Here is an 11,875-nt window from a genome sequence, read left to right as displayed (position 1 = left end):
TGGGGCGAACGCTCCCACATTTTTAAGTTGTTCCGGATAAAACAGGATCTCTGTTTCTTGGGGACATGGTGCATCAATGCCCATGTCTTAAGTGGTAATATAAGTAAGCTTTTTGATTATTTTTTGCAAGAGTTAGAAGTAAAATTATTTCGTAATTATTGTTATTTTAATTGTCAACCAGCTTGATAAGTGAAATAGCCTTCGTCCTCTCCTCTCCTTAGCAGAAGGAGGCGGTAGTGCGCTTCACACAGCGTCAAAGCTGCCCTTGAAAACAGAAGAAAAACGCTGTTGCTATGCGACGTTGTACACACAACAACCGTTCTCTTAATACATCCATGACATCAACTGCTAGCTACATTTACATTATTTGAGCCAGCCACCCCTGATATTTTAGCCAATCTTTCCGCACTTTTGTCTGCATTCATTGTTCAACAATCCAGGTAACGTTGACGTTACATTTTCTGACAGATCAAATTAGTCAGAAATGCCTTTTGGCTTTATGCCAATATTTGCCAATTAGCTAACTGGACAGTGACTTATGACTAAAAGAGGCCATTTTACGTTAAGGAACGTTCATGTATTAACAGCTAGCTAGCTAGCTAAATTTAACGTTAACTAAGGTTTCTTGTTTCTAACATTCTTAACTCTGTTTCTTTATTCGGCTTGCTTGTGCAATTTACTGTAAAATGCTAACGTTAACTTAGCTACATTTTTTTGGCTGGCTAATGCCAGGTTCAGATGATTCAGATGTTTATCTCGGCCTTTTACTTTCTTGCTGTATTTCTCATTTAAGGAACTTTGCCTAATCGATGATAACAAAACTGTATTCATTGCGGGATCTTCTCCAACATGGCTCCTTTTATCATACCGTTCTATTTTGTATCATAGTTTGGTATAATAAAAAGATACACAGCCTATATGTAGCTTTTTGGGGGCTTGTACTGTATCTCATGAAACATGTAGCTACCTCCTTATTCCTCTTAAACTTACTAAGTCAAAATAACCAGAATTTAAGTTTTATGTTAATGGGTTGGTTATTGTCACTAGCTAGTTTTAAGTGGCCAGCCCAGTGAGCTGCCACTTTTTTTTCTTCTATCTGCTAGATCTTATCTGCTAATTGGACTATATTGCAGTTGTTTTAGATAACAGCCATGCCTCTTCCAGACACGATGTACTGTGCCCAGCAAATCAACATCCCTCCCCAGCTGCCGGACATCCTCAAAAACTTCACTAAGGCAGCCATCCGTACACAGCCCAAGGATTTGCTGCTCTGGTCTGCGGCGTAAGTTTTAAACTCTGTCAGTGGTGGTTCGGTAGAGGGTACACGTTATTATGTTTTATTTCAATCTTGAGCTCTTAAACAATCCCATAAACAGTGTCTCCAGGCAGCATCACTCTATGAAAAGGCAGGCCCTTTTCACCTGTGCATCTCTCATCTTTACATTGACTGGCTATAATTGGATCCCAGGGGCTTCTGTTACTGCAGCGGCTATCTGCCTTTTTTTTTCCAACAAAGAAAAGGCGCTTTAAAGTACTGGATGAAATTTAAATATATGACGGTGTTTTTTTGTACCCCAAAGGACTATCATATCATCTGTTATTATCTTGGCAGGGTTTACAGCAAAAGGCAATAAAGTGAACCATATGGTGAAACAAAAACAATTCAAATGTCTCCTGGGTTACAAGATGTTTATATGCTATTAAAGTAACACCAGGCTCTGTTGCCTCTCAGGGATGCTGAAAGTCATGCTACCTTTAAATTCACAGCAAACAGTATTTAAACTGTGAAGTAAGATAAGCCACCCTATGCCCTTTAGCACAGTAAGAATATTGGTAAACTTCAGACAAGGAAAACTACAACACATGATTTATTCAAATAAAGGCCCTCGTGAGAACTCATTCAATTGGACTAATGCCAATGTATGCTTTATTTTACATAGTCTGCTTCTATCACTTTATTTGATTGGCATGCTTAGGAAGCAGGGGAGATGAGTGACAAGCAGAGGGAAGCTAAGCACAGTGTTTACATATATACTTTGTGTGTGTGTGTGTGTGTGTGTGTGTGTGTGTGTGTGTGTGTGTGTGTGTGTGTGTGTGTGTGTGTGTGTGTGTGTGTGTGTGTGTGTTCCAGTTACTTCAGTGCGCTGTCTAAAGGAGAGTGTCTGCCTGTCAAGGACAGGCTGGAGATGAATGTTGCCACCCAGAAGACAGACACTGGGCTGTCTCCAGGTCTACTGAAGATTCTCCATAAACAGGTACTTTACTTTACAGCAGGACCACACCCCATTAAACTGATCACATAATTGTTTGCTTCATATTGTTGTACTTTGTTATTATTAGTTGCATTGAGTTTATTATCCATATTTGCTTACACTTTTATTTTGTGTGCATTTGTGTGCATCTGCATATTGCAGTGGTGCTGTTACCCCATTTGAATCATTAAAGTTTAATATTATTCTAAACATATTTTTTTCAGCATTTTCTCACCTGGGGCATCTACTGGCATCATATGTCTCTATCCTTGCTGTGTCTTGATTAAATAGCTTCCCATACGTAGAAGTCCACCATCAGTAAAGGGAATCTTGTTGATAAACAGATCATTAGTATGCATGGCTGCCTGATTCCCCGGATCCACAACGGCAGTTTATTACAACAAATAATACTGAATAATTACTCATGATTTTTTTTACAGTCATCTGGTAAAGTAGATAACCTCATTTTTTCTTCTAATCTCTACTAACCCTCCACTTCCTCCACCCAATCATAGCTGTCCCCCAGGGAAACATGCAGCAAGGAGGAACTGCAGAAGAAATGGAAGGGTCTGTGTCTACCCATGGATCAGCTGGAGACCCTGCTGTCGCTGGGAAGCTTTGGCTCAGACATTAACTGGATGGAGTTTTTCGCCCTTGGCTGCAGTGCTCTGGGAGGGGTGAGATGTTACATAAGGCCAGATATAAATGCTAATATCACTTTATACCACTTCCTTTGAGCCTTAAAACCCTACTGTGAGGCAGAGCACAGCTGGAGATCGTAGAAGAGTCTTTTTTTCTTTTTTTTTGTCTCACAGTCTAGTCTTCTAGTCTTTAGACTAGATCCAGAAATCCGTGATCCAGAGTTCCCCATCACGCTCCCCAGGCTCCAGAGATATCCTTCTCTGACTGCTTGAATCTTTGCAGTGCTTTTAAGCCAATGGTTTTGCTTCAAAGTTGCAGATAGAGCAGTAGAGACGGATTAAAGAATTTCTAGAAGATGAACTTTGCAGGTGATGGCTTAGAATATGCAGAAGCAAATGCAGCTCAGCATGAACAACATTATGTACTCATTGTCAGGAGTTTTACTTGGGAAGGATGCTGCTGTGTATGAGGCCAGGTTTAACCACATGAGGGCAGTCATGTTCTACACTGATTAGGCTGTTTTTTTTTGTAACTGTCCGTGAGCTAGTGTGTGATCGTCCTTAAATGCTGAAGGTATGTTTTTTGACGTGTGTCTGTTGTTTTTTACACGATCCCATTGCGTCTGTGTCTCTGGAAATACTTTCTCAGACCCTTGTGAGTTCTCTGAAGTTTGCCTGTGAGATCCTTACAGAGGATGACGAGGGTGGCGCTGCTAGTATCCCGTTCAACACCTTTGGCCAACTCTACACCTACCTGGCTCACCTGGACGGGGACATGCCACAGGATCACATTGACAACTTCCTCCGCAGCCTACAGGCACAAGCGTAGGTCTTTGTGTGTGTGTGTGTGTGTGTGTGTGTGTGTGTGTGTGTTTGTGTTTGTGTTTGTGTGTTCATTCTCGTCAGCTTTATAGCTGTCGGTATGCTTGTAGAAATGAAGCCTACCTCACTAGCACCACTTGCAAAATGCAGAGTGGATGTAGGTGGTGGAAAATTAGGCTGTTTCACTTGCATAACCAATAGAGATGCTACACACTCTTTTCTCAAACAGTCTAATTATTTTCCTCATTTGAATCAGTTCCCCCTGGATTCAGCTCCTGTCAAATCACCTAAAAAGTACTTATTTCACTTGTCTATAAAAACGGAGTGTCTATTTGCACCCCCGGTATGAATAGCCTCGGCCACACAGCTGAGCTATTTACACCCTGTGACGTAACAACAAAAAAACGTTGCTCGCGTGCACCGAAATCATGGCGGACGTTCATCTTCCATGACCGCAGAAACTGGCATATTAGGGAAGTTTTGTCTCTAAAGTTTCTAACAATTGAATTTCTAGCGGAAAATGGATTCTACAGTTGCGCTTTCTGTCTTCAGTGAAAGCATACAACCGTTGGTTTGTTAGTTAGTACCTATTTTTTTGTATACAGTATGGTTACCTAGCAACCGAGGTAACCAAGTGGTAAACAGTTGTTCAATATCCTGAAAGAACTTCTAGGTGAGTGGTTAGTAGGCTTAACTTTGGTATGGGAGTTTGGAGTTCGATTCCCCTGTGTGGTGATCTTAGTTTGGATTGGATAATTTGCATGCAATTGTGCAAGTCAGGACCCGCGAACGCAAATCTTTTTTATTATTTTTGCAGTGTGGTAGGGGAAGACTCATGAATATGCCTGCTCTGGTTGGGTTGGTTAGGTTTAAGCAAGAGGAGTGGGATTGGTTATGGTTAGGGTAAGAATGTCAGGGCAATAATATTCCAAAAAGGTGTAATACATGAGTAGTATGGATAACTGTGTGTAAATATTTGCCAAGGTACTGTAAATGCACAGGGGTGCAAATAGCATACATTGATATTTGTACCAGACGGGGTATTAATAGAACACATTGCTGTGTGCACCGGCGGGGTACTAATAGCATTCATTTCTAATTGCACCAGGGTACAAATAGCACTTCTAATTGCACCAGGGTACAAATAGCATACACTGCTAATTGTACCAGGGGTGCAAATAGCATACACTGCTAATTGTACCAGGGGTGCAAATAGCCTCACCCCTATAAAAATTGTATGAAGATATGCTGCCAATATGTTTTTTTTGGGTGTGCTGAACACTGCTTTAGCTTAGTCTGCTCCAACATTTCTGCCAGCCAGTGTTGATAGGCTAAGAAGCAGAGAGTTTAAGAGCTAAGCCAGGTCCCCTGGCCTCAGATGATGTTGTGAGATAGCGATATTCACTGTTGTGAAAATCCTTATGCTGCTGAGTAGAGCTGTTGCACTGATGCACTGGTTTCTCCTCCCGACAGCAAAAAGCAGAACGACAAGATTCAGGTTTCCAACTTCCACGTCAGCAGGAAGTGAGGGAAGGAGAGACGGAAAGCAATGGAAGACAGGAAGGAAGGGATAGAAGTAACACAATGACAGTGTTCATTTAATAAATGGGCATGCTAATGCTGCTTAATGCACAGCTGTTGTTTCATTACCTTAAAATTGGCCCCATTAATTGTTAGCATCAGACACAGTGGGTTATTATTCATCATTGTCCAACTGAACCAGGCTGCTATTTTGAGTCAGGTTGGAATCCTTTAATGATCAGCATGAGAGGCACAAAGCTTCCATACACAAACTGTCAGGTGGAGTGTGTGTGTGCTTTCTATTGCCTGTTCCCTTATGTCTGGGTTAGCCAAAGTTAATTTATCATACACAAAACCTATTAGCTTGCAGCCTCGCCGCATTTGGCCTTTCCGCTGGTGTATTCATTTCACCCAGCAGATGAAAAAGAGGAGAAGTAAAGGAGATAGGCTCTGAGGGCACAAGAGCGTGATTTTCAGCTTGTGTTAAGGAGCTAAAACCCCCTGTGTTTTGTTCACTCCTCCATGCAATATTGGAAATGGCCAATTACAAATGCACACTCAGACGGGTTTATTACACTAGTCAGAAAGCACAAACACAAAATCACATGAAGGGCCAAGACGTCTCTTAAGGCGTACACACAATGCATAAATCTCACTCCCAGTCTCTCTAAACTTTAGCACATCATTTTATTTTATACAATGCACAATACATGGTCAGAGAGGCCCAGTATGACTATACCACACACACACACACACACACACACAGACAGACAGTTGGCAATAGGTTGTAGGAGTGGAGGAGACACAGGAGACACACACACACTCCCACACTAAAGCTTTACCCCTCGTACGATTGTAGCTGTGGCTGAGTCAAAGGGGATTGGACGACAGATAGAATCCCTGATAACACCCATATGACACAGCAGTAAAGGAATTTTGTCAGGGCTTAAAACAGAGATCTTTCTGTGAAGCAATAGTATGTTGAAAATATCTCAGCATCTGCTCAGATTATCTTTCCAACACACATTATAAAGATTGTGATTGTTTTAGACTTTTTTTTGTGGACATTTTATGGCATACTATATTGTGACTTTTTTTATGACTTTTTAATAGCTAACTATACTTGGACTTTTTAAGATTTATTATATTTTTTATGACATACTATATCATGATTTTATTATGGCACACTATGCTATGACTTTTTGTTACATTTTTGCCATACTATACTACATTATGAATTGTGTTATGGCATACTATGCTATGACATTTTATGACCTTTAAATAGCATGTAATACAATTACTTTTATTTATGACTTTATATGGCATACTATGACTTTTTTATGATAAATTTTTTTTTTTCATTTTAAACAATAACAGAACAGACAAACACACTTGAACCAGGGGGAGCCAGTGTTGAGCTATCATTTTCTGTATCCCAAGCAGATGTAATTTAGAGTCATCATTTAGTAACAAAACAATCGGGTCAGTAGGAAGTCGACATCCATCACATCATCCATCCATCCATCCATCTTCGTCCGCTTTTCCGGGGCTCGGGTCGCGGGGGGAGCAGCTCCAGCAGGAGACCCCAAACTTCCCTTTCCCAAGCCACATTAACCAGCTCTGACTTGGGGATCCCGAGGCGTTCCCTGGCCATGTTGGAGATATAATCCCTCCACCTAGTCCTGGGTCTTCCCCGAGGCCTCCTCCCAGCTGGACGTGCCTGGAACACCTCCCTAGGGAGGCGCCCAGGCGGCATCCTTACCAGATGCCCGAACCACCTCAACTGGCTCCTTTCGATGTGAAGGAGCAGCGGCTCTACTCCGAGCTCCTCACGGATGACTGAGCTTCTCACCCTATCTCTAAGGGAGACGCCAGCCACCCTCCTGAGGAAACCCATTTCGGCCGCTTGTACCCTGGATCTCGTTCTTTCGATCATGACCCAGCCTTCATGACCATAGGTGAGGGTAGGAACGAAAACTGACCGGTAGATCGAAAGCTTTGACTTCTGGCTCAACTCTCTTTTCATCACAACGGTGCGATAAATTGAATGTAATACCGCACCCGCTGCGCCGATTCTCCGACCAATCTCCCGCTCCATTGTCCCCTCACTCGCGAACAAAACCCCAAGGTACTTGAACTCCTTCACTAAGGACTCATTCCCTACCTGGAGTAGGCACTCCATCGGTTTCCTGCTGAGAACCATGGTCTCAGATTTAGAGGTGCTGATCCTCATCCCAGCTGCTTCACACTCGGCTGCGAACCGATCCAGTGAATGCTGAAGGCCACAAGCCGATGATGCCATCAGGACCACATCATCTGCAAAGAGCAGCGATGAGATCCCCAGACTACCAAACTGCAACCCCTCCCTACCCCGACTACGCCTTGATATCCTGTCCATAAATATTACAAACAGGATTGGTGACAAAGCGCAGCCCTGGCGGAGGCCAACCCTCACCTGAAACGAGTCCGACTTACTGCCGAGAACCCGGACACAGCTCTCGCTTTGGTCGTACAGAGATTGGATGGCCCTGAGAAGAGAACCACCACCCCAGTCTGCCACTCCTTTGGCACTGTCCCAGACTTCCACACAATGATGAAGAGGCATGTCAACCAGGACAGCCCCTCCACACCCAGAGCCTTGAGCATTTCTAGACGGATGGAGGGCGTATTAGTCGGATTCAGGAGTTCCTCAAAGTGCTCCTTCCACCGCCCTATTACCTCCTCAGTTGAGGTCAACAGTGTCCCATCCTTACTGTACACAGCTTGGATGGTTCCCCACTTCCCCCTCCTGAGGTGGCGAACAGTTTTCCAGAAGCACCTTGGTGCCGACCGAAAGTCCTTCTCCATGTCTTCTCCAAACTTTTCCCACACCCGCTGCTTTGCCTCTTTCACGGCAGAGGCTGCAGCCCTTCGGGCCCTTCGGTACCCTGCAACTGCCTCCGGAGTCCTCTGGGATAACATATCCCGGAAAGACTCCTTCTTCAGTCGGACGGCTTCCCTGACCACCGGTGTCCACCACGGTGTTCGTGGGTTACCGCCCCTTGAGGCACCTAAGACCCTAAGACCACAGCTCCTCGCCGCAGCTTCAGCAATGGAAACTTTGAACATTGTCCACTCGGGTTCAATGCCCCCAGCCTCCACAGGGATGCACAAAAAGCTCCGCCGGAGGTGTGAGTTGAAAGTCTGTCAGACAGGGGCCTCCTCCAGACGTTCCCAATTTACCCGCACTACCCGTTTGGGCTTACTAGGTCTGTCCAGAGTCTTCCCCCACCCCCTGACCCAACTCACCACCAGATGGTGATCGGTTGACAGCTCCGCCCCTCTCTTCACCTGAGTGTCCAAAACATGCGGCCTCAGATCAGATGAAACGATTATAAAATCGATCATTGACCTTTGGCCTAGGGTGCTCTGGTACCAGGTGCACTTATGAGCATCCCTATGTTCGAACATGGTGTTTGTTATAGACAATCCATGACTAGCACAGAAGTCCAACAACAAACAACCACTCTGGTTTAGATCAGGGAGGCCGTTCCTCCCAATCACGCCTCTCCATGTGTCTCCATCATTGCCCACGTGCGAGTTGAAGTCCCCCAGCAGAACAATGGAGTCCCCCACTGGAGCCCCATGCAGGACTCCACTCAAGGTCTCCAAGAACGCTGAATACTCCAAACTCCTGTTTGGTGCATATGCACAAACAACAGTCAGAGTTTTCACCCCCACAACACGCAGGCGTAGGGAAGCGACCCTCTCGTCCACCGGGGTAAACTCCAACGTAGCGGCGCTCAGCCGGGGGCTTGTGAGTATCCCCACACTGATCTGCTGGTGGTTTGGGGTCTTGGAACAGTGTGAAATGTTGTCCCAAACTGTCTCCCAATTAATTACGTTCCCCTCCGGGCTCAGCTCTCGCTACTATGACTTTTTTATGAATTGTTTTGTGACATACTATGACAGTTTTGATGACTTTTTCATTAATCTAAGTCCCTGTTACCTACTTAGCAGTTGCCAGGGAACTTCTTGGATTGAGTTTGCAGTGCTGAGCATCGCTGACTTGTAAAACACAAGCCTAGAGACTGCAGCAGTTTGTGTACATTATTTATTCAAACTGTAAGCAAGCCCTGTCTGTAGCTAGATTCAATATTAGGACATCCAGTGGGAATTTTGTTTGGTTGCTGGTGTGTTAGATTATGTTTAGTTGTTGACTGAGACATAGACAGTGGGGTGGTTATTTATTAAACAGAAAATAAACTGTAGAGCCTTAATGCTTTAGATCCTTAACCTTTTATTTTTTTATTTTTTAAATATCACTATTCAACTCTGCATGTCTTCCTTCAAGCATATATCAGATTTAAAAAAAAATCCCACTCACAATAGCACACCACAAAGAGCCACAAAACTACTTAATTTGGTCTAAAACTGAAACCACTAAAACTGGCATGTGTGTGATCAGAGACACTACTCTACTGCTAGGGATAAGATCGTAACAGAAATGTTCCTTTATTAACTGTCCTGAGATAATGTCTGTTATTTCTCCCTGTTCCGATATTCTGAGTGTACAGTGTGAAACACTGACATGTTCTTCACAGGGCATTTGTAGGCCTATCTTCAAAATGTCTATGAAACTAAAACTTATTTTTTTAGGAGCGTCATCTAGTACATTGGTCATACAGTACAGCTTCAGAACTGTATGCTCCATTGTTTTAGGATGTTGGAACTTGGGAGAAACATGATGTCATTGTAAAGATGTCAATGGCTTAGGAATCTCTGCTCCAGGGTGGACATTGTTGCACAACCCCTACTGTTTCTTCAAGCTTCGCTCATAACATCGCATCTCCAGGGACACGACGAATGTAGCAGAGCAGTGTGAAAGAGACAGGAGAAGAGAGAGTGGACACAAAGACTCCATTTTAGTGTTACCCTCTGTAGCTGTTGTGTAACAGATGTCAGGGTAAGGATAAGGGAAAATATGATTCATGCTGTATTCTGAAGTTGCAGAACATGGATATTTTATCAGTCAGCTTATTGTACTCTGTACTCTGTACTCTGTTTGTTAGGAAATTGGGTTGTTTTACATGATTTAATCAGTCTAGAATGCATAATAATGCTTGGCTGTTTGTATTATGTAGTCTAACCATAATAACAAATATAATTGATTGTATGAGTCATTAGTGACATACATTTGAATTAGCTGTTTAGTTATATATGTAATTATATTGTACAATTGTATATCCTAGATGTCTAACAGCATACTATTTGTTCCAGGGAACTCCAACATGGCAGGATAAAACCTCTGGACTTTATCCATCGGGATGATATGGACTCGTCAAACGATTCCAGAGCAACCTTTTCCGGAGCTGAATAAGGACTATGGAAGAGAAATTATAAAGCACTTTGTTTAACAGGGAAAGATGAACTTAACCCTAAACAAATCTGCTGGTGAGTGCAGGGTGCAGCATGTGTATGTTGGTGTGACCAAAAGAGAGATTCAGCTGGAAACGCCTGCCACTACACTGTATCTCATTAACTAATGTGCTAGAAACATGGACATCATGCCATCGACATCACCCAAGGGATGTCTTAACGGAGAGGGGTGGGGGTAATTTAGGTTTACAACTCACCATTATTTTAAAGCTGAGGTGGGATGAACCAGCAGAAAGCTCCAGGGCTGCCTATGACAGGCACCTGTCAATCAAGCAAACACCCCCCCCAAAGCATTTTTGTCTTTGAGCCTCATTATCATGGAACAATGATCTCACAATCCCCACTGTGACACACATTGGCAGATGTAAAATTAATTATTGAGACCTGAACTACTAGTGGAAAAAATAAATAATTACTTTGTATTTTGAGAGAGAAGTTGAGAGAGGTTTCCATTAATTTCAACACATACTGGGATTTCTTGGAGCCAGTATCCTGCAGCCATTAGAGAAACTGCACCTCTGCGATGGCTCCACCACTCTGCTTCACCATTACAGTGAGGTTGTGTGTGTTTAAGAGGGACCTCGTTTGCTTAACAGTATAGATTGTCTAATTCTATTTCATGTTTTTGTGTATTTATTATTAATATTAATTAGGGTCTAACACCAAATGTGGAATATGCTAACAAAACATGGAGTTGATTTGTCCAGGCTGTATTTTGGAGTTGTTTTTACACACATGAACACACATCACAAAAATAACTTAATTAAGGGCCATTGCTGGCTGATTAAAATGAGTTAATTACCAATTGTGGACTATTGCATTTCCCCTATTCAACTAGCAGAAACAGCTTTCTTCTTCTTTCTTTAAGTGTTGTCCCTAGCTTCTGAATACACAGTGTTGTCTCTCTCGGCCTCATTAACTGATTAAGCAATAATATGAAGTGTTTCTAATCAAGCTATTAGTAATCACTACATGGAGAAGTAGAGAAAAAGAAAGACATTTCCAGGCAAATCTTAGACACAAGCAGCTCCATTAAAGCCCTGGCGTAAACACTCACAATGTTGGTCACACGTTCACTTTATCATCACACATATACACACACCTAACAGTTCAGTACTTGTGTCAAAAAGGAGACTCAGAGGAGATCTTTGTATGGCACTCCTGCTTCAGGTATGCCATTAGAAGAGACCATGGTGTGTTGGGGGGTTTTGGCTGCTTGTG

At 43.1% G+C, this 11,875-nt stretch overlaps 1 protein-coding gene across 5 annotated transcripts; it reads left to right on the top strand.

Moving 5' to 3' along the window:
- Positions 1–316: 316 nt before the first annotated feature.
- Positions 317–10,923, top strand: ropn1l (rhophilin associated tail protein 1-like). 5 transcript variants are annotated; one of them, XM_028569608.1, is made up of 6 exons: positions 317–440; positions 1,134–1,282; positions 2,132–2,255; positions 2,768–2,929; positions 3,586–3,718; positions 10,496–10,923. In XM_028569608.1, the coding sequence occupies exons 2-6, from the start codon at positions 1,152–1,154 to the stop codon at positions 10,516–10,518; spliced, it is 573 nt and encodes a 190-aa protein (XP_028425409.1). In that variant the 5' UTR covers positions 317–440; positions 1,134–1,151; the 3' UTR covers positions 10,519–10,923. The 5 variants fall into 5 exon arrangements, with proteins under 5 accessions (XP_028425409.1, XP_028425406.1, XP_028425405.1 ...); XM_028569605.1 differs by having other exon boundaries at positions 1,165–1,282; positions 3,543–3,718; positions 10,496–10,918; XM_028569604.1 differs by having other exon boundaries at positions 3,543–3,718; positions 10,496–10,915.
- The last annotated feature ends 952 nt before the right edge of the window (positions 10,924–11,875 follow it).

This window comes from Perca flavescens, chromosome 22 (assembly GCF_004354835.1).
Source record: "Perca flavescens isolate YP-PL-M2 chromosome 22, PFLA_1.0, whole genome shotgun sequence".
Taxonomy (NCBI): domain Eukaryota; kingdom Metazoa; phylum Chordata; class Actinopteri; order Perciformes; family Percidae; genus Perca; species Perca flavescens.
This window is presented reverse-complemented; position numbering and strand designations above follow the sequence as displayed.